The sequence below is a fragment of the Myxocyprinus asiaticus genome, chromosome 26 (genome assembly GCF_019703515.2).
Source record: "Myxocyprinus asiaticus isolate MX2 ecotype Aquarium Trade chromosome 26, UBuf_Myxa_2, whole genome shotgun sequence".
Lineage (NCBI taxonomy): Eukaryota > Metazoa > Chordata > Actinopteri > Cypriniformes > Catostomidae > Myxocyprinus > Myxocyprinus asiaticus.
Window position 1 is genome coordinate 13470494 of NC_059369.1, and position 24094 is coordinate 13494587.

At 38.3% G+C, this 24094-nt stretch overlaps 1 protein-coding gene across 4 annotated transcripts; it reads left to right on the top strand.

The window, feature by feature from the left end:
- The first annotated feature begins 230 nt into the window (after positions 1-230).
- Positions 231-22255, top strand: LOC127416958 (protein FAM118B-like). 4 transcript variants are annotated; one of them, XM_051656594.1, is made up of 9 exons: positions 231-251; positions 552-831; positions 4799-4888; positions 5829-6081; positions 9286-9513; positions 17858-17986; positions 18601-18910; positions 20703-20768; positions 20884-22255. In XM_051656594.1, exons 2-9 carry the CDS (start codon positions 554-556, stop codon positions 20910-20912), a joined length of 1383 nt encoding a protein of 460 aa, XP_051512554.1. In that variant the 5' UTR covers positions 231-251; positions 552-553; the 3' UTR covers positions 20913-22255. The 4 variants fall into 4 exon arrangements, with proteins under 4 accessions (XP_051512554.1, XP_051512555.1, XP_051512556.1 ...); XM_051656595.1 differs by having other exon boundaries at positions 21068-22255; XM_051656596.1 differs by lacking the exons at positions 231-251; positions 552-831 and adding an exon at positions 1117-1526.
- Positions 22256-24094: the final 1839 nt, after the last annotated feature.

Below are 24094 nucleotides of genomic sequence, written 5' to 3' on the forward strand. Positions count from 1 at the left end.
AGCTGGAAATTAATATGATGTTCCTGATGTTTTTTTTTGTTTGTTTTTTTTTTTCAAACAATAGGGTTGTTTCAAGATGCACAGTAGAATTATTAATAACGGCATTATTTATTTTAGATTTATAAAAGCAATAAAAAGTTTTGTCAGCTAAGTTACTAACAGAACACCCCCTTAAAAATGAGCAATGGTTTGGCCCAAAATCCTTTGACCTGCATCACATGATTAGAGGTAGACATTCTGAAAACAAACTTGTGAGTAATATGTTTTCTTCAATATTTGATCTAAAATAGCACATAGTCAGAGAGTATATTGTTATTGAAATTATTATTATTATTTTATAAAATCATGTTTACTTTTTTAGATTTTATTATAAGAAATAATCCCTTGTTGTCAACTATAATGCTGAATTTACAGGTCAATATGATGAAAATGTCAACTGTGTTATCTGTCAACTGTGTTAGTCAGTAGTGTTAGCTAGGCATGGATTATATTTTGTCATAATTTAAGACAATATGATGTCAGTATTTCTGTCAACACTTCCCATTATTTAGACATGTCAGCAGCAGAGAAACAGCGGAGATACAGGGCTCGGCGGGATGCTCATCCCTCAAGAAGGGCAGAATACTTACAAAAGCAGAGAGAGGCATGGTACAGGCTTATAAGACAAGGAAAGGTTAAACCGATCTCGGAGCTGAGTGAGAAGGAGAAACAATGCAAAAGAGATGACTGGAGAAAAGCACAACAGAGAAGAAGACAAAGACAGCGAGTGCTTGAAAACATAACTACTTCAACAGACAGCCCTGAATTTGTCCAGCCACCTGCAGAATCAAGGTAGAAAGTTAAATTTCATGTTTATGTCGTAGCCTGCATGTTAGAAGTGTTTAATCAGTGGCTTTAGACACTGCTTTTACAAAAAAATTTGCTTTGAGATGTTATAAAAATAAACAATGTTCAGATTGTCAGTAATGTGTCATCTATGTTACTCTTGTCAACTATGTGATCCTTACTGTCAGCTCTGTAACACTTGAAGTTTAAAATGTTTTGAATGACAGTAATAAATATGTATTTTTTTATTTTTTATAATATACTAATAACAATACATGTATGTTTTATTTAAGTTTAAAAAAAATTACTAAAGGATTTCATTTAGTAAAACTTTACGTACACTGAAGGAACATATTCACTGTATGAGCATATGATTTGAGCGTTTATGCATAATACTACCTATGATGCCCAATCACCGTGCAGTGGTACGGGGCGTGTGGCGTTATTTCTGGTCGCCGAGAGTTGAAAAATGTTCAACTTTGGGTGTAACGCAGCACTTTTTACCCAGCCGTCCAATCACAGTGGAGGAGGGGCGGGACAAATACCACACCGACCAATCGTCACATCCTACTTGAACAATGACTGAACAACAATGGAGAAGTTTGCTAGTCTCTGAGTATTCATGTCTGTACCAGATGATATTCCCGGACTACCACAATATTAATATGAAAAATAATGCTTCAATCTTCCCTTCATCCAGAGCAAGTACTCTTCCTTGTGCCGACATTTTTACATTCAGTACTTGTTGATAACACAAACTATCTGTGAAATTAGGTACTTGCAAAACATTACTTCCGCAGATATTCCGTATCATACCAAAGCGACAACACGCTGCGCCTCCAAAGCGCTGCCAGCTGGGCATTTTCAGAAGAGCACCTGGCATTTTCAGCTGGCAAAAAACGCTTTGGTGGACACATGGCCTAGAGATGCTCTATTTTAACTTTTGAACACACATGCCCAAACTGCTTTTTGAATGCTCAATGTCCAAATAAATTAGCTTTGAACATTTGAACACCTGTGATGCCCAAAATGCTCGATTCGAGTTTTTGAATGCTCATGACGTCTAAAGATGCTTGATATAAAAATGTTTGAATGCACCTGTTTTGCCCAAACTAGTCAATTTGATTGTTCGAATGCCTATATGATGCCTAAAGATGTTTGTTTTGAACGTTTGAACACCTGTTTTGCCCCAACTGGTCAATTTGAATGTTTGAATGGTCATATGATGCCTAAAGATGCTCAGTTTGAACATTTGAACGCACCTATGGTGCTCAAACTGGTCTATTTGAATGTTTGAATGCTGATATTACAGCTAAAGAAGCTCTATTTGAACTTTTGAACACCCAGACTGCTTGATTTTAACGTTTGAATGCTCAAACAATGTCCAAAGAAGCTCGCTTTGAACGTTTGAACACCTATGATGCCCAAACTGCTAGATTAGAATTTTCAAATGCTCATATGACGCCTAAAGATATTCGATTTGAGTGTTTGATCACACCTGTAATGCCCAAACTGGTCAATTTAATTGTTCGAATGCACATATGATGCCTAAAGATGCTCGATTTGAATGTTTGAACACACCTGTAATGCCCAAACTGCTCTATTTGAACTTTTGAACACGCATGCCCAAACTGCTTGATTTTAACATTTGAATGCTCAAACAATGTCCAAAGAAGCTCACTTTTAACGTTTGAACACCTGTGATGCCCAAACTGCTCTATTTGAATGTTGGCGTGGTCATATGACACCTAAAGCTGCTCGATTTGAATGTTTGAACGAACCTATGATGCCCAAGCTGGCCTATTTAAATGTTTGAATGCTCAAACAATGTCCAAAGATGCTCGATTTGAAAGGTTGAACACGCCTATGATGCCCAGATTGCTAAAGTTTAATGTTTGAATGCACATATGATGCTCAGACTGGTCTATTTGAATGTTTGAATGCTCAGTGTCCAAAGATGTTCGGTTTGAAGGTTTTAACACACTTATGATGCCCAAACTGCTAAATTTGAACGTTGAATACACCTACTGTATGATGCCTAAACTGGTCTGTTTGAATATTTGAATGCTTATATGATAAAGATGCTGTATTTGAACGTTTGACACCTATGCACAAACTGATCTATTCAAATGTTTGAATAACTCTCTCTCTCTCTCTCTCTCTCTCTCACACACACACACACACACACACACACACACACACACACACACACACACACACACACACACATACATATGCTGGTGCAGCTATCATTATGAGGACTCTCCATAGACATAATGATATATATACTGTACAAACTATAGATTCTATCCCCAACCCCTAAACCTAACCCTCACAAAAAACTTTCTGCATTTTTACACTTTCAAAAAAACGTTTAGTATGTTTTTTTTGTTTTTTGTTTTTTTTTAAGCGATTTTAATTTTGGAGACACTAGAAATGTCCTCAAATCACATATATAGCATAATACCCTTGTAATTACCAGTTTGTAACCTAAAAAAATTTCCTTCTAAACCACTGAACCCCCCCCCCCCCCCCCCCCCCCACACACACACACACACACACACACACACACATCCACATACACATACAGACACACATCCGCTGCTATGATGCATGGAAGCGTGTAAAGCCTCAGTCTGTGTACAGAAGGATACGCAGAGGCAAGTCTTTGGCCATGTACTACAGTAAAGACTGATCTATTTAAGGCCTTCAGTGGATTTGACTAGAAAGCCTTTATACTGGAACTGATAACTCGCACAGCAGCTGACAGACTTCAAGTTCGTACCATAAAAAAGTCGCTCTGTCCTTTTAAGAGTGTTCTTCATCGTTAGTGAATCTTTTGTTAGCCGAGTACATTTAAAACGATATTGGGATCAAACGTTCCTCCTTTTTATCAGGGTAAGTCACGTTTGAAAACTTTTACGAGGCAATATGCTTTTGTTTCAGTGTTTTCGTTTTACTTTAGTCTTGTTGCTCTTAATGTTTGTCAAGGATAAGGAAGGATCGTCTTCGTTAAAGTGCATTAAGTGTAATTTCATTAAAAAAAAAAAAAGAAAAAAAAACTTTGTAAAGATGTATTGTTGTTAGTCGTAAGTGTAGAGCTTAAACAATACATGTATAAAGACACTAGTTTAATATGGTCTTTCATGCTAAATCTGTACGTTGTGTCACATATGGAACAAAAGCAACAGGTGACTCGAGACTTTTAGCAACATTTACCTTCTGAAATAACCAAAATATTTTATATCATAGGAATTACGTTATTAGCACTCAACATGTTAGTGCAAGGATTAGCAAATATTCTGTTATTAGCTTTTAATAATTAGATTATTAAACCTGGAGAATAAAATCCTACATGTAGCTAGCCGGTTAGCTTGCTAGCTGTAAGGAGGTCTTGATTTCCTGGGCTGAGATTGTTGTTGTTGTTGTCGATTTTAATAGATTTTTCTGGGCTCTTCATGTGGGTTTGAAGCTGCCTGGGATGTGTTTGGTCTAAATGGAGAGATAAAGAACAGTAAAAGAGTAAATATTATTCCCTGTACTGTGTTGACTAACAGCTGTTAGCTTCATAAAGGAGAGAGTGAAGTGTCCACACACAACAAATATTTAGTTTCATTCAGATTATGAGCAGCATGTAAATACTCTCACACTTGAACCTTCAGGCAGGTAGGAATCAATATATTTCAATGTCAAGATGGCAAAGGACAATTCATATAATAAGGCTTTATTAACATCTAAATTAATTCAAGGTAAGATCAGTAATATGTAGGATATTTGTGTAAGACAACATGTTATTACTGTGTGAAAGTGTGGTGTATAAATTAATGTCATGTTTGACTGTATTATGTTCTTTTATGATTTGATTTCCCCTAATGGAATTTAAGTGTCTGGAACTTGCTACCCAGTGATATTAGAGAAGCATACCCTCTTATATCATATATTATTTTTATTTATTTATCTCCTTGTTTTTTAGGAGTCGAATGGCCTCTGTTGTTACAGTGAAGACAGAGAAGCGTCCTTCCCCTGATTCTGAGGATGGAGACACAGTGGCTAAGAAGGCCAGGTATGAAAACAACAGATCTTCGTGTGTCTTGCTTTGCTGCCAGCACATTCCCAGAGCGAGTTTAAGTCTTTGAGTTCAAATATTCTTCAAAGCAGTCGGCTCTCTGCTTGCTAACCAGTTCTGACAAATGCGTGATTTGTCACAGGCCAAACAGTAGCTCACGACTAGACTTCCTCATTGGTATGACCTCACCAAGAAGTTTTCTGTTCATATTCTTGGAAAAACACCTTATATCAATAAGCAACGTTACCTCAAGGAATATTCCGGGTTCAATGCAAGTTAAGCGCAACAGCATTTGTGGCATAATGTTGATTATCACAAAAAAACGTCAACTCGTCCCATTGTTTTCTTTTAAAAAAAAGGGCAAAAATCGAGGTAACAGTGAGGCACTTACAATGGAAGTGAATGGGGGCAATCAGTTTCAAAAGTATAGCCACAAGGTGTAAGCAATATGTGTGTTAACTTGAATTTAGTGTGATAAAATTACTTACTAACCTTTTTTGTGTAAAGTTAGATCAAATTTTACAACTTCATTGCCATGAAGACATAAGGCCATAAACCCTAAAACAATGTAAACAACTTAATATACAGCTTAAATAATGCATATGTTTGTTTTTGGGGTTTTTTTTACAGAAGAATTCATGTAAGTGCTTTTATAACCCCCCAAAAATTGGCCCCATTCACTTCCATCGTACGTGCCTCCCTGTAACCTTGATTTTTGCTTTTTTTTAAAGAAAAGCAGGGACGATTCAGAATGATTTTTGTGGGAATCAACTTTATGCTATAAATGCTGTTGATTGAACTTAACTTGCAGTGAACCTCTATTATTCCATTGAGCATAAACGCTAACATGAAAGACAGTAAATTTAAGCCATACAGCTCTGTTTTGCATTCACTTCCAAAGAATAGTCAACATATCCATGTTTCCTCTGACCAACAGGAAGTTGTTGCCCAGCCTGAAGACCAAGCGTGCCCCTGAGCTGGTGCTGGTGATCGGCACGGGGGTGAGCTCGGCCGTAGCTCCTCAGGTGCCCGCTTTACGCTCCTGGAAAGGTCTGATCCAAGCGCTGCTGGATGCTGCCAATGACTTTGATTTGCTTGAGGAGGAAGAGAGCCGCCGCTTCCAGAAAAGTCTGCAGGAAGACAAGAACCTGGTGCACGTCGCTCATGACCTCATCCAGAAACTTTCACCGGTAAGACCAAAATGTAATGCACATTGTAGCCCCGTTTTTCGTACCATTTCTGGAATTACATAAACATCTTTTTATATGTTGTGAAATAAAGAGCCTTTCTTAACCAAATCCACTGATCAGTTTCATTTTAGTCGTTCAGTGGGTTTGTTGAGAATGTGTCTTAGTGGTTATGTCAAGATGTTTTCTCCGTTTACACCTTCAAGCACTCAGGTTTTCAGGTTTGAAGTTTTGACTATAGGGCTGCGTGCTATGACAGGACATACAGTACATACAGATCTCTATCAGGTAACAATACAATGTGTCATTCTAGAGATTTTGCGATACTGTTTATACAGTGGTAGATATATTTGTGTGGCTATCAGTGGACAGGGCTGATTTATATAATGTACATATGATAATGATGAAGCATGAAGTAATGTGACAACATCGGGCAGGACGCATCCAAAACAAGCCAAGACGGAGAAGAACTTATTGTTAATTGGGTTGATTTGTTAGTAAGCAAGCACAAATTCACCATGTCTTTTAAAGTTTATGAGATACATCAATTTAGTTCATATCTGAATTAAATTTAGCTTTTGCTTGCATGAACATGAGGATCATTGCAACGATGCCAGGCACTGCGCAGGCCAGGGAAGAGCATGACTTCGGGTTTGTCCATCATTAGTCCGTTACTTTCATGCTGAGAGGACTCTGACCCAAAAAGGTGTTAAGTCACATGTCACCTCTGGTGTTGTTGTTGTCATTTTTTCATTCAGCGGCATGCATGCTGACCAAACAAAACATCACATGCTCAGTGATTTATCCCTGTTTTTGATGGTCAAGCCCATGTGACATTTGTATCTAGGCACAGCAGTGTCACTAGAGGATTTAGAAGGCATTAGGCCTGTAAAAGGGTGTTAGGTAATGACTTTCAGTTCCAGTTCTGGTGTTTCATTGCCTGGAATGGTCGTAGCTGTGCATTGTTGCTGAATAATCCACAGCAACAAAGCAAAGCTCCTTGAAAAACATCAGCCTGCAGTCTCTCTGGCTTTGTTCACACAGTACACACACCTGACTTGGTTTTCATATTCGATCTTTAGGACTGACTGTCCGCACTGTCACATTGCAGCTTAAGCATCAGCGTGATGCCAAGAGACTTCTACAACAACAGAGAATATCTGTCAGTGTGGAAAGAGAGGATGGAAAATTGAAAACTTTTGCTTTGCTCATGTCCGTTATAACATCTCACTTTGGTGCCGAATTCACAAGACGTATGTGAGAACATAAACAAAGAATGCATTTTATGCATTCCTTCTGATTCCTCTAAACAATTCCAGATCGTTATCGATTCCATTCATGTTTCTTTTAGTAGAAATAGAAGAAATGCAATACTTATGTTCAAAAGAGCTGGCTCATATGACACATGTCATATTTGTTCGGGAATCGTGCTCCACTGTTCACGCATGTTTTGCATTGTAGATTTAAAATAATCCACTCATTTGTATGTTTCACGCTGTAAATTTAAAAGACCTTGCTCATAAGAGTCATTTGTTTGGGAATTGGGCTCCACTGTCTTGTATGTTTTGCGCTGTAGATTCAAAAGAACCGATTCCTAAGAGTAATTCGTTTGGGAATCAGATTACACTTGTTGAGCAGTATGCTTTGTGTTGTATATTAAAAGAAACCAGTGATAAGAGTAATTTGTTTGGGAATAGGACTAAACTAGTTTTGCAGTATTTGTCGTGCTGTAATTGTAAAACACTGGTCGGACTGTATATTTTGCGCTGTAGATTCAAAAGGTCCGTCTTCTTTTGAAGCAGCTCATAAGAGTCATTAATTCAGGATATGCCAAAAAGTCTTTTTGCTGCCTGCCTGAACAAAGCCTCCGTGCATATTGTAAGTTCTGCTCTCTCTACATCCCAGTACATTGCCAAACTCCTGTCATCAACCTGAGCAGAGTTGTTTGTTATTGCCAGTTGCAATACTCTGGTGTAATATACTCTGGGTCTCAAATCTCCATAGTCCCTTCAGTGGTTTAACCTACTTGTGTGAGCAAGCATAGCAGACCCAGTGGATCACACTGACCCACTGGAGATCACTGCAAAAATTAGGCTAATCTGAACATGCCTCTTGGATTCACACCTCCTAAACAACAAGCTGTGACTAGACGTTACTTTGTGCAGCTTCACCGTTAAATATTTCTTGAGTTATATCAGATCTTAATTTGTGCCAGAACATGTTGGATTCGGATCCAGTACCTAATGTAGTGGATGCTTCATCTTGAAAAGCAATTTATGCTATGACCTGCACCTAAATATATTTCATGAAAATGTAAGTATAATGATAAAAATGTTGTCAATAACTTGTGGTTCGCCTCTTCCCAAGGAAGTGGATTCCTTCTAAACACTGGCACAGATCCGTAATCTCTGCAATCTTTATAGCCTCTCAGGATTACTAATCTCACCATAAAAGAGACCTGCAAGCTATACATAGCACTCTCTCTCTCTCTCTCTCTCTCTCTCTCTCTCTCTCTCTCTCTCTCTCTCTCTCTCTCTCTCTCTCGGCCAGCAATGAATGCAGCTCAGTGTAATAAGAAGACTCTGTTACTGACCATGGCAAGGACATTACTGTCAAAACTCTATTCCCTGCGTTCTATCCACAATCCATGACATATTTTCTGATCTCTGCAATTAATTGGTGTACATGGTGTCTAAATATTGGTGCTGGGTAAGGTGCACTATCATCACTATTACTATTGCGTGTTGGGTTTAGGCATTTCAACACATCTTTAACTGGGCAGTTCACCTAAAAATGTATATTCTGCCATAATTTAATCACCCTTATGTCGTTCCGAACCCGCATGACTTTCTACTGCAGAACACAAGGGGAGAATATTTTGATCCGTCTTTTCAATACAGTAGCAGCAGATAGTGACAATGTTCATGTGAGAACAGAGAACAGTCTGTGCTGAACAGAGAAAGTCCTGGCGTAAACACCACTGTAAACAAGCTTTTCTCACAGTGTTCATGAATGTGCAGCATCCTTTTTGAATCTTAAAGGTGAATCACTATGCACTTAATTTAGCCATTGAAATTTAGAGACGGACCGAATGCAAAAGCACAGTAATGCAACAGATTGGCATGCTCTTGATATTTAAACACTCCTGAAGTTTGCTTTTAAAAAGATCTGAATTTTCTTTCTTTTCACCTCTTGGTTTCTCTGTAGCGGACAGGAAATGTGCGCTCCACCTTTTTCAAAGACTGCCTCTACGAGGTGTTTGATGACCTGGAGTGTAAGATGGAGAATGCAGGGAAGCATCTCCTCCGTTCAGTGTTGCAGTTAATGGAGAGTGGTGCTCTGGTTCTCACCACCAACTTTGACAACCTGTTAGAGATCTATGCCGCCCACCAAGGGACCAAGTTGGAGTCTCTGGATCTCACAGATGAGAAGAAGGTATAAGCTACATTTACTATTACAGCACAAGTGTTTTTCTGCAATGAATGAATCCCAAAGTATACTTCGATTTTGTGGTGAATGCTCCGTGTCTGCGTACACAGGCGGTTGGCGTATGCGCACTACAACTGCTATAAGACACCAAACTATTTTTCTTCAGGAGTTTAGAATTTATACATTTACAAATATGTCTTTATAGTCTTCAGACTCGAGTTAAACAAATACAGGTATCTCCTGACCTCCTCACACACGTGTTCTCGACGTGCATATCTACTGTTGTTGTTTTTACATCTTCTAGCATTTTTTTTTGTGACAGGAATGGCTCAAATATGAGTATTGCCACCTTGTGGATCCACCAATTCATGCAAATAATTCCAGGCACATACGCAATCTGCGTGTTCAAAGACACGCGGCTAGAAAAATCAGGCTGTATGCATTCAGTGCTCGAGCACTCTGCTGATGACGCATCCTGAGCGTCCACATCTGACTGAAGTATACTTTAGGCTTTAGCATAAAGATCTTGACTGTGTGTTTGAGTACTTCTGATGTTTACATTTGAAAGTTTAATGTCAGAAAGAAGTGAGAGGTAACTTTTGAATTTGGTCTTTGCAGTTGGTGTAATTAATCCTCCTAAACAAGCTTACATAAATGAAGCATCAAGGAGAGAAGATTAACAATCTAAACAGTTAGGACATTTCTTTTCCAAAACAATTATATTAAATAAGGTCTTTTAGTTTAAAGAAGAATTACTTTCAAAATCATGAAAAATACATTTGTCTTCAGATTAATCTGATAATATAAAAATAATCATATAAAAACCTTATAAATCATAAATCATCTTCTAAATCGTTTTTTTGTGAAATTTACCTTTAGAAAGTTTTAGAAACGAGCTATACAAATAAGATGTAAAAAATAAGTATATTAATATTAAAAATACAAACAATATTATAAATTTAAAAAAAAAAAAAAAAAAAGAAAAAAAAAATATATATATATATATATATATATATATATATATATATATATATACGTATATATATTATTTTTAATTATACTAAATAATACATATAAATATTTTCTAAGTATTCCATTAAGTCTGTGTGTGTGTGTGTGTATATATATATATATATATATATATATATATATATATATATATATATATATATATATTAAGAGACCACTGCAAAATTATCAGTTTCTCTGGATTTACTATTTATAGGTATGTGTTTGAGTAAAATGAACATTTTTGTTTTATTCTATAAAGTACTGACAACATTTCTAGGGCTGCGCCCGACCAAAGATTTTCCTAGTCGACTAGTAGTCGTTAGTTTAAGCCATTAGTCGACTGGTCGCACGTTTATGATATTAATTTAATTACTTAATATATATATATATATATATATATATATATATATATATATATATATATATATATATATATATATATATATATTGGGGGCATCAGAAAATGGTTTGAGGGCTGAGAAAGAATGTTATAAGTAACATTGCTAACACTGTTCTACATTACAGAGAAATACTAAACCATAATAATGATGAATTGTTTTTTTTTTTTCTCTCCCAATTTGGAATGCCCAATTCCCAATGTGCTTTTAAGTCCTCGTGGTCGCGTAGTGACTCGCCTCAGTCCGGGTGGCGGAGGACGAATCCCAGTTGCCTCCGCGTCGGAGATCGTCAACCCGCGCATCTTATCTCGTGGCTTGTTGAGAGCGTTGCCATGGAGACATAGGCTTCACGCCATCCACCTCGGCAACCACGCTCAACTCACCACGCGCCCCAACGAGAACGAACCACATTATCGCGATCACGAGGAGGTTACCCCATGTGACTCTACCCTCCCTAGCAACCAGGCCAATTTGGTTGCTTAGGAGACCTGGCTGGAATCACTCAGCATGCCCTGGGATTCGAACTAGCGAACTAGTTTACTCCAGGGGTGGTAGCCAGTGTCTTTACAATAATGAGCCTTTAAAATATCAATTTTACAAACACGCACGAAGCGAGCCGCAGCGACACCGGCAAAAACGGTAATGATTCTGAATGTGTCGGAAAAACCAGCAAGGACACTGTCTGAACATTTGGTTAATTTATAGAGAGAAATGCACATTAAGGTTGTGCCGACAGACGATGATCTCGGGGATCGCCAATAGCTGATGCCTTTGACGATGTCAAGACGATATTTGGCTCGTTTTCCCATTAATGTATTAAATTATTATTATTAGGCAATTATTATTATCAAATTAATATTACAAATATTTTGCCCGTAGACACACAGACACGTGCTTGAAGAAACACTTTATTATATTATTAAGAACAGAAAAGCATCTATGCGCATGTATGTTTGTTCGGAGACGAGCAGTCTCGTGGAACACGCACATGTAAAAGGTTCTCACTCTTTCTTTGTTTCTGTCTTCCGATTTTTTTGTTTTTTTGTTGCAAGAACAGTATCATCTATGAGTGCTGCAAATGACCTCAGACATCTCAGCTCAGGAGGTGTTTTGAGTTCAGATCATTGTGACCACAACTCTGCAGCCTATACATCTGTGATCAAAACATAAAATAATACAAAAACACCTTGAACCATGATTTATATTTCAGTGATTATTATCATTTTTATAGTTATTACTTTTACATTTATAATTGTTTTTATTTCTTCATTTCTGTAAGTAATTTTCCGCCATGATGTTAAGACGGACACTTGCCTGACGGTAAATGGAAAGGTGTTTACTTATATACACTATGTGGCGAAAAGTTTGTGGACACCATATGTGCTTGATGAACATTTGATTTCAAAACCTTAGGCATCAATGTCCCCCTTTGCTGTAATAACAGCTTCCACTATTTTGGGAAGGCTTTCCACTATACTGTATGTAGTAACATGGCTGCAGGGATTTGCTATCAGTGAGGTCAGGAACTGATGTTGGTCGATGGGGCCTGACTCACATTTGCTGTTCCAGTTCACCCCAAAAGTGATCAGTGGGGTTCAGGTCTGGGCTTTGTGCAGGCTAGTCAATTTCTTCCACGCCAGACACAGTAAGTCATTTCTTTATGGACCTCACTTTGTTCACAAGGGCATTGTCATGCTGGAACAGAAAAGGGCTATCCCCAAACAGTTGCCACAAATTTGGAAGCACACAAAGCCCAAGCCATTACATAAAGAAACATTAAGATTTTTCTTTACTGGATTTAATGGAGTAACCAAATTCGTTAATTAGAAGGGGGTATAGTGTATATACCATATAGTGTATATTATTCTTTTATCACTTCATTATTTTAATTGCTTTTTCATTTCGTTTGGAGTGCAGTTTGAATTTAGAAATGTATTTGATTTAAGTTTTTCGTTTTTTAAATAAATTAATTTCATTTTCAATGCAAAATCACTGAAGCAAGAATATTCACCGATCCCTCAGCCCCTTGCCGACGTAATTGGATATTGCGATATATATATATATATATATATATATACACAGACACTCACACACAATGTATTTTCCTGGACAACTAAATACCCGACCGGTAGAGAATGCACAGATGAAGTAGGTTTTTTGTCAAAGAGATGTCGCCCTTCACAACTGTTAAACCATCTTTAAAAAAGTTGAACAACACAGATTTTAATTGCACTTAATTTTTTTCCAGTTTCATTTTAGTTTTTATTTAAAATAAATAAAATTTGCTTTATTGTGTAGGCTTAAACCTAACCCTGCTTAACGAAAATTAACCCATAGTACCACCTAGTGTCCAACCGGTGCTAATACTGGTGTTCGTCGTTTTTATGTGGAGTTTTTTTTTCCACCAACCGACCAATCAAACTTGGTAGACCAAGACTCTTCTCATGGACTAACCTTTGGTCGACTATTAGGGGGCAGCCCTAAACATTTCTTCCAAATTCCAAATAAAAATATTGTAATTTAGAGCATTTATTTGCAGAAAATAACAACTGGTAAAAAAAAGCACAAAAAAAAGCAGTGTTTTCAGACCTTGAATAATGCAAAGAAAACAAGTTCAGATTCAAATTTAAACAACACAATACTAATGTTTTAACTTAGGAAGAGTTCAGAAATCAATATTTGGTGGAATAACCCTGATTTTCAATTACAGCTTTCATGCGTCTTGGCATGCAATCTGTCAGTCTTTCACATTGCTGTTGAGTGACTTTCTGCCACTTCTGGTGCAAAAATTCAAGCAGCTTGGCTTTGTTTGATGGCTTGTGGCCATCCATCTTCCTCTTGATCACATTCCAGAGGTTTTCAATGGGATTTAGGTCTGGAGATTGGGCTGGCCATGACAGGGTCTTGATGGTGGTCCTCCATCCACACCTTGATTGACCTGACTGTGTGGCATGGAGCATTGTCCTGGTGGAAAAACCAATCTTCAGAGTTGGGGAACATTTGTCAGAGCAGAAGGGAGCAAGTTTTCTTCCAGGATATCCTTGTACATGGCTTGATTCATGCGTCCTTCACAAAGAACAATCAGCCCGATTCCAGCCTTGCTGATGCACCCCCAGATCATCACCGATCCTCCAATAAATTTCTCAGTGGGTGCGAGACACTGTGGCTTGAAGGCCTCTCCAGGTCTCCGTCTAACAATTAGATGACCAGGTGTTGGGCAAAGCTGAAAATTTTAACTCATTAGAGAAGATGACCATACTCCATTCCTCTACAGTCCAGTCCTTATGGTCTTTTGCAAACCTCAGCCTGGCTTCTCATTGATGAAGGCTTTTTCTAGCTTTTTCTAGTTTTGCACGACTTCAGCCCTGCCCCTAGGAGCCTGTTTCGAACCATCCTCACCGTGCACTTCACCCCAGCTGCTATTTGCCATTCTTTTTGTAGGTCATTTTATGTCATCCTACGGTTGTTGAGTGACATTCGAATGAGTTGCCGGTCATCCTGGTCAGTGGAGATTCGTTTTCACCCTCTGAAGGTCTGTAGTTTTGTTGTCCCCAATGTCTGCTACTTGACCTTGTTCTTGTGAACCGCTGTCTTTGAAGTTTTAAGGATGTAAGCAACCTGATGCTCACTTTATCCCTCTGCCAGTAAAGCCAGAATTGAACCCTTCTTTTCCTCAGTGAAATCTTTTCTTTTCAACTCTTTTGGCATGGTCAATAGTTATTTTTTGATTCCAATTACTTTTGAGGTACTACAAGTGCTGTTTTTGCCATCCAGCTGGTCTTATTGCAAGAGAATAGTGATGACCACAGCAGTGGTTTTTACACTTTTCCTCGTTAAATACAATTTGGTTCAGGTGATCACCTAATCTGTACCTCATTAAGTAGAATGAGGTGTGCTTGTGTTGGAATTCAACAGACACTGGAATGGAATGGCTGCCATACATGTTGAGATGCTGATTTAAGAAAGATTTGGAGTGGTCTCTTAATTTTTTCCAGAGCTGTGTGTGTGTGTGTGTGTGTGTGTGTGTGTGTGTGTGTGTGTGTGTGTGTGTGTGTGTGTGTGTGTGTGTGTGTATATATATATATATATATATATATATATATATATATATATATATATATATATATTGTATATACTGTGTATAAAATTGTGTATAAGGTAATTAAATGGAAGTTGGAAGCATCATCCAAAGGCTTTTTATTTTGAGAACTGCTCTTGGTAATACTATCATTCACATACACTATATTGCCAAAAGTATTCGCTCATCTGCCTTTAGACACATATGAACTTAAGTGACATCCCATTCTTAATCCATAGGGTTTAATATGACGTTGGCCCACCCTTTGCAGCTATAACAGCTTCAACTCTTCTGGGAAGGCTTTCCACAAGGTTTAGGAGTGTGTTTATGGGAATTTTTGACCATTCTTCCAGAAGCGCATTTGTGAGGTCAGACACTGATGTTGGACGAGAAGGCCTGGCTCGCAGTCTTCACTCTAATTCATCCCAAAGGTGCTCTATCGGGTTGAGGTCAGGACTCTGTGCAGGCCAGTCAAGTTCTTCCACACCAAACTCGCTCATCCATGTCTTTATGGACCTTGCTTTGTGCACTGGTGCGCAGTCATGTTGGAACAGGAAGGGGCCATCCCCAAACTGTTCCCACAAAGTTGGGAGCATGGAATTGTCCAAAATCTCTTGGTATGCTGAAGCATTCAGAGTTCCTTTCACTGGAACTAAGGGGCCAAGCCCAGCTCCTGAAAAACAACCCCACACCATAATCCTCCCTCCACCAAACTTCACAGTTGGCACAATGCAGTCAGACAAGTACCGTTCTCCTGGCAACCGCCAAACCCAGACTCGTCCATCAGACTGCCAGATGGAGAAGCGTGATTCGTCACTCCAGAGAATGCGTCTCCACTGCTCTAGAGTCCAGTGGCGGCGTGCTGTACACCACTGCATGCGACGCTTTGCATTGTACTTGGTGATGTATGGCTTGGATGCAGCTGCTCGGCCATGGAAACCCATTCCATGAAGCTCTCTACGCACTGTTCTTGAGCTAATCTGAAGGCCACATGAACTTTGGAGGTCTGTAGCGATTGACTCTGTGTTGGCGACCTCTGTGCACTATGCGCCTCAGCATCCGCTGACCCCTCTCTGTCATTTTACGTGGCCTACCACTTCGTGGCTGAGTTGCTGTCATTCCCAATCGCTTCCACTTTGTTATAATACCACTGACAGTTGACTGTGGAATATTTAGTAGCGAGGAAATTTCACGACTGGACTTGTTGCACAGGTGGCATCCTATCACAGTACCACGCTGGAATTCACTGAGCTCCTGAGAGCGGCCCATTCTTTCACAAATGTTTGTAGAAGCAGTCTGCATGCCTAGGTGCTTCATTTTATACACCTGTGGCCATGGAAGTGATTGGAACACCTGAATTCAATTATTTGGATGGGTGAGCGAATACTTTTGGCAATATAGTGTGTGTGTGTGTATATATATATATATATATATATATATATATATATATATATATATATATATATATATACATTTTAAGCCAAAAAGTTACCCAACACCCATATCACCCATGTGAAAAACGAACTGAATTCAATTATTTGGATGGGTGAGCGAATACTTTTGGCAATATAGTGTATGACAGGGAAGTGCAGTTATGAATGACCTTAATCGTATCTATTACCTAAATATCATATCAGATACAGTAAACCTTATGTTTAAAAGTGGCAGGTCATTGAGACCTGGAGGTGAGGTGATGTCATATAGGAATACATAAAGGGCAAGTTTATTTAGTCTCTAATTGAACTGCATTGTTTATTACAGAGAGTGGAATTCCCCTTAGAGATAAAACAGTCCCAGATAAATGACATAAAAATACCATTATGAAGAGACAATGAAGATGTGAACAAAAACACGTATTAACAGATCATCATTTGTTTATGCTTGATTGAAAAGCTACAGTGTGTTAGCCAGTATCTCTGCTTTGAAAGTTGTGAAAGTTGTGAAATGATGTTCCTCAGATGTTAGTTCAGTCAACGGGTTCATCTCTGTTTACTTTAGGCCATAAATGTTCTTTAGCACAAAGTAGTGAAAGCTTGAGCTATTAGCCATAAAACAAGGCTTATGGCACCCGGCCAAGCGTCATCTAGTGCATTAGTGCACGTAAGCTCTACTGTACCTCACCTGAAGCACAAATGACTGCATGTTCAGTTCCCTGTGTTTTTATTCATCAGGCTGTGTGTGGTTTTCCGTAGCATGGCCTTTAAGCAGGGTGTTTACGCACCTTTTCCATCAAATGCCTCTTAATTAGAACTCAGTCATTAACAGCAGCTGGACGCTCTGAGTGGGAACCAGTGTTCTTATCAACCAAAACCAAAAAAATGACATTTACGGTTAAATGAAAATAAAACGGAATTGGAAAAAAAAGAAAGAAATACAAACTGGAAACTAAGTTAAAAGATAGTTTCATGATTCAAAAATGAACTACTTTAAAATTCAGTGACCACAAAGTAATTTACACAGTATATTTTTGCACAGTTTATTATAAAATATCAAATCTTTAGATGTAGTGATAACACCAGATGGCCCTCAGAAATTTTTACAGTGTTAAATGTATTTAAATTACAGTATATGAGAGAACGCATTAACTTTGGCAGCCCTAAAATACTTAAACTACCGATAAAATAAAAACTAAATGTACTGAAAAGCTAAAACTAAACTAAAACTAGATAACAATGAAGAAACTAAACGAAAAAATAGCACACAGAGTGAAAACTAAAGAAAATGAAGCTAAATTAAAAGGACAATTTGAAAATAAGGTAGAAAAGTAGACTTTTAAGTTAAATTGATATTGAGAGCAATAATAAGTGTGGTGGGAACCAGGTTGGGAGCATTGAAGTATGAAATGCAGTCTGGTTGTGTGTAGGTTCTGGAGTGGGCTCAGGAGAAGAGAAGGTTGAGTGTACTTCATATTCACGGTGTTTACACCAACCCCAGCGGTATTGTACTGCATCCTGCCGGCTACCAGAATGTTTTGAGGAACACAGACGTCATGGTGAGTGAATGTGAATGGAATAGTTCATCCAGAATAGAAAATTCTGTCATAATTCTGTCATAATTTACTCACCCTTATGATGCTCCAAACACATATGACTTTCTACCATAAAACACAAAAGCAGATATGTAGAAGAATGTTCATGCTGCTCTCTTCCAATCAATGGAAGCATACAGTGACCAGGGCCTGTTAAATTCTTCTGAAGCCATGTGATATTTTTGTGTGTGGAAAAAGTCTGGAAAACTAAAATAATTTTTCACTGAAAAACAATTTCTTCAGCATAGCTCCTAAATCCACATCATTCTCTTATTCAAGTATGCCATGTTAAGATGTTGGGCTTGATGTCAGTGATGCTAAACAACGATTCATTGGACTGATGAGCTTTCTGAGAAGTTTTGGAAGTTATGAATGACATTTGAGAGCTACGTTACGGCAGCCTTTTTAGTGAATAACTTGCATTTCGGTATGTTCTGTTCCTGATGTTATCGTATGGCTTCAGAAGACTTGGAATATGACATAGCAGTCATTTGGAATACTTTTATGTTTTTGTTTTTGTTTTTTTTTCACAGCTTGATATTTATTTTTGTATTTATTTATTTATTTGGTCTTTGCAGAGAGAGATCCAGAAACTCTATGAAACGAAGTCATTTGTGTTTCTGGGTTGTGGGAGGACGGTGGACGACACCACCTTCCAGGCGCTGTTTCTTGAGGCGGTCAAACACAAGTCTGATCTTGAACATTTCATGCTGGTGCGTCGAGAAGACGTGGGAGAGTTCAAAAAGCTACGCGATAACATGCTGGACAAGGGCATTAAGGTCATCTCATATGGCAATGAATACGCCGACCTGCCAGAGTACTTCGAGCGGCTGGCCAATGAGATTTGCAACCGTGACACGGATCGGGACATGGTGACCAATGGCTGGGGTAAGACTTCCCCACTCACACTTTAAAGCAGGGGTACTCGATAGGCGGACTCCGGATCCGGACCGAAGGACAATTAAATCCGGACCGAGCTCTGAATCTTTGTGCTAGTTATCTGTCACCTGGCTAAATTATTGTGTAAACATACATGTATACGTGCGCAGAGCGGGAATAAATAGCGTTCAGTGCTATATATATATATATATATATATATATATATATCAACTTCAAACCATATAAACTTGAATGCTTATTGGATTCAATCATTTTCAGGTGGTATGTATTTGTGTAATGAGGGAGGGTGTTGCCAAAGTGACTAACACCTTATATCAAGGTGTGCATAATTATTAGGCAGCTTCATTATCTCAGGTAAAATGGGCCAAAAAAGAGATTTAACTGACACTGAAAAGTCAAATATTGTAAAATGCCTTTCAGACGGATGCAACACTCTTGAAATAGCTAAACTATTGAGGCGTGACCACCGGACAATCAAATGTTTTGTTGCAAATAGTCAACTGGGGTGCAAAAAACGCATGGAGAAGAAAAGGCGCAAATTAACTGCAAAAGACTTGAGAAGAATTAAACGTGAAGCTACCAGGAACCCATTATCCTCCAATGCTACCATATTCCAGAACTGCAACCTACCGGGAGTGTCCAGAAGTACAAGGTGTCAAGTGCTCAGAGACATGGCCAAGGTCAAGAAGGCTGAAACATGACCACCACTGAATATATTCACAAGTTAAAGCATCAAGATTGGGCAAACAAATGCATGAAGACAGATTTTTCAAAGGTTTTATGGACAAATGAAATGAGAGTGACTCTTGATGGACCAGATGGACGAGCCCGTGGCTGGATCACTAATGGACACAGGGCACCACTTCGAGTCAAGCGCCTGCAAGGTGGAGAGGTACTGGTATGGGCTGCTATCATTAAGGATGAGGTAGTTGGACCTTTTCGAGTTGAAGATGGACTGAAACTCAACTCTCAAACCTACTGCCAGTTTGTGGAAAATACTTTCTTCAAGCAGTGGTACAGGTAAAAGTCCTCAGCATTCAAGAAGGCCATGATCTTTATGCAGGACAGTGCTCCATCACATGCATCCAAATACTCCACTGCTTGGCTAGCCAGCAAGGGCCTCAAAGATGCCCAAATAATGACTTTGCCCCCTTCCTCACCTGATTTAAATCCTACTGAGAACTTGTGGGCCCTTCTCAAACTTGAGATTTACAGTGAGGGAAGACAATACACCTCTTTGAACAGCATTTGGGAGGCTGTTCCATAAATGGAAGTATGGGAATTATGTTGTGACTAAAAAAAATCCAAAATAAATCAAAACTGTTTTATATTTTAGCATCTTCAAAGTAGTCTAGAATTTGCAGACATGTACTCTTGACATTTTCTCAACCAGTTTCTTGAGGTATCACCCTGGGATGCTTTTTAAACAGTATTGAAGGAGTTCCCATCTATGTTGGGCACTTATTGGCTGCTTTTCTTAATTATTCGGTCCAAGTCATCAATTTCAAAAACTATTTTTTTTAATTAAATTTTAGTTTTATAATGAAATAAATTAATATGGTGGCACAATTATATTTTTGTCTACAAAACTAATTTCAAACATTTAAGCATACGCCTTCAGATCAAAAGATTTTTAAGATCATGAGAAACTTTTCAGGCAAGTGACCCCAAACTTTTGAATGGTAGTGTGTGTGTGTGTGTGTATGTGTATATATATATATAAAATGAGCATCACATCATGGCTTTTTGTCTCATTTTTTATTTTTTTTTATTCTCTTAGGATCTCCCATCTCACAGGGTGAAGACAGCCAAAATGGATTTGCGACCCAGAAAAACCTCCTGCAAGGTTAGGACAGCCTTTGTGTTTTCATGTTAAGCAGCTTGCATGCTAAAGGCATTTTGGACATTTCACTGAAGCATGACGATGCATTTTTTTCCCCCGTTTTCCTTCTTTCCCTCAGTGCATGCTTCTAGAACGATAGAAACATAAACCTGAATGCAGAAAATGGCCCTCTTGTCTTGTTTTACACTGACTACACCTTTCCACTGTACTGCGCCTGACCCCATGTGCACTTTGGCTTCTTCCCGTGATGAATTCATCCGATGCTTCCTGTTGTAACAAGGTTTTCCTCTCTCCCTGTCCAGACTACCACTCGTGACACAAGTGGCAGTCTGAGAGCTTTTCATCAGCTCCACCATACAGTTCAGTTGCCCCCCTTCGCTCTGGTCTGGTATGACTACATCTTCACATACAACATACTCAGTTCTCCTCTTAAACTGAGCACTGTTGCTTACCGTCACAAGGGAAAGGCATAAAGAAAAACATCACCAAGCAAACTGTGAACTCCAAAACATGTTTATGAAGAGTGTGTGAGGGAGCATGTTGTGGATAATTTTTTTTTATTTTGCGGTGTTAAGTGATGTGTGGACCAAGAATGATACACAGGACTGGTCTGATCTTAAAGGAATATTTCAACCAAAAAATTAAAAGTCATCATTTACTCACCCTCACGTTGTTCCCTACCTGATGTTTAGCAAAATGTTGATGCTGCTCTTCTCCATACATTAAAAGCATATATTTGACACACGCGAACCAATGATGTTTGACGTTGTTGTAAAACATGTTGTGATGTCTTTACGTGTCATATTTTAATAAATGCAAATATGTAGATTATCATTGAATAATGGTCCGTTTTCTGGAGCTTGACACTATATGCTTTCACTGTATGGAAATGAGGACTTATTTTGTGTTTCACAAAATAAAGTCATACGGGTTCGGAACAACGTAACTGAGTAAATTATGAGCACATTTTCATTTTTGACCCAACTACCCTTTAATCATGAGGTATCAAATGTGGCTTTCCAGTTGCCATGGACAAGATGGATAAAAAGGAGGGTAGTTTTTGCAATGTAGTATCGTCTCCAGTAAATGCACCTGTAATATGTGAATGGTCATTATCTGTCCTCCTAAGCAGGAAGAAATGCAATAAACATGCCTTGTCAGGGTGACTGAGATGTGAATCAAAAGTCATGTGATTTCTCAGGCTGTACTTAAAAGCATCTCGGCTTCCCTAAATCTACTTGAAATTGTCACATGACAAATGAGAATGATGATAAAATGCTGTTATTCCCCTCAAGCTGCCAATTAATAAAAGACATGTATTTCAGTACATGTTATTGCACTTTTAGAGTTATTTCCCATTCATAGACCTAGGCCATTTGTGCTAAACAAGATATGTAAACAATTGTTTATGAACTTTTTGTATTTTACTACAGTGGTCATCTTTTAGGTATTCATATGCTGTTTTAAAATAAAACGTGTTTGGTACCACATGTGCTGCTGTCATTACTATGAGGGTAAAATACACAAGTGCCCCAAAAATGTAGTCCTGTGAAAAAGTGGGGGCCTGTGTAGCTCAGCGAGTAAAGACGCTGACTACCACCCCTGGAGTCACGAGTTGGTGTGCTGAGTGACTCCAGCCAGGTCTTCTAAGCAACCAACATTGGGTTAACCTCCTCATGATCGCTATAATGTGATTCGCTCTCAGTGGGGCATGTGGTGAGTTGTGCGTGGATGAATAGCGTGGGCCTCCCCACACGCTAGGTCTCCACGGTAACGCGTTCAACAAGCCACGTGATAAGATGCGCGGGTTGACGTTCTCAGACGCGAAACTGAGATTTGTTATTCGGATTGAGGTGAGTCACTACGCCACCACGAGGACTTAGAGTGCATTCCAAATTGGGGAGAAAAGGGGAGGAAAAAAATAAAAGTCCTACGAAAAAGCATTGAATGCGTTTTTAGGAATTACAAACTGGGTTATTCCATGTCAAATCAACCAAATTTCTTAAACTTCGGTTTGAACAAAAAAAATCAAAAAATACTTTTTCTGTAGAAAGATTAACATAAATGATTTTGAAAGCCAAAAGACAGTTTTCACATTTGATTTTGGAGCAAAACTACAGGTCAGAAAAATAACCTTTTAGGTGGCAGGGTCATTATTTTATTTTTACACAAAGATTGGTAGGTTTATTAATAACAATTAGTTGACTTCAGCACCCCTTCTTGCATTACATGCCAGTGGTGTGAGTCCAAAAGCTGGAAAAGCACTTTTTTTGTGTGTGGTTTTTCCAGAGTTGGAGTACCTGTAACTGTTTAAGTAATAAAGATATCTTAGTATACTTTTAAATTTTGGATCAGAACAAACTATTCTTTTTGTATCTTCATTTTAAAGCAGGGACTAAAAATAGTTCAAGGAACGAAAATGTAAAACAAGCTAAATTTTTGGCAGAACGTAACAGAAAACGGGAACAAAGTGATTTTCAATTGTTCTGGAGTGAAAATGTTCTTTTTAAATGCTGGTAACTGGTTATAATCGGTTAATTCATTCCGATATTTTTTTCATGAAACCGAAGGTCAAAGGCATTTATCACAGTAATATTTTAAATGATACCACTTCATGTTGCCTGAAAAAAAATGAAACGTACTTTGATCCTGAAGGAAACTGTTGTGGATGTCGCATTCTGTTAAGACCTTTTTAACAACTATGTATAAATACTACAATTACATGCACGGCTATTCCAGATACAAGTAAAACATTATTAGAGGTAAAAAGGACATTTCTCAGTTGTTTCCAAGTCTTCACTGAATTACTGTTAGATTTGATGCATTAATACAGATTTGATGCTGTCGGGTTTCGACTGAGCAGCAGATCTTTAAAATTATACTTAACTGTTAATTAACTGTACGCTTATGATTTTTATGCTGATAAATCCACCACAAAGGAAAAAATGTAATTGCTTATTTTGTTGAGGCAAGTGGCTTATTTTGAGCTTGTTTTTCCAGACCAGGCCACTTGTTTCTCTTGCGAGATCTGGCAACACTGCAATTGGTATTTCACCCACCCCTTAGTGCAGAGTACTGTCAAATCAAATCAAATCCTTTTATTGTCACTCAACCATATACACAAGTGCAACAGTGGGTGAAAGTCTTGGGTGAAGTTCCAAGCAACATAGCAGTATGACAATTACAATAAATATCTGATTTACACATAACACAGTTTACACATCTGTTACACAACACAATATACAATATACACCTAATAATATACAATATACACAAAATAAGACTGTATACAATAAAAATACATACTGTTATTAAGTGAAGTATAAAAT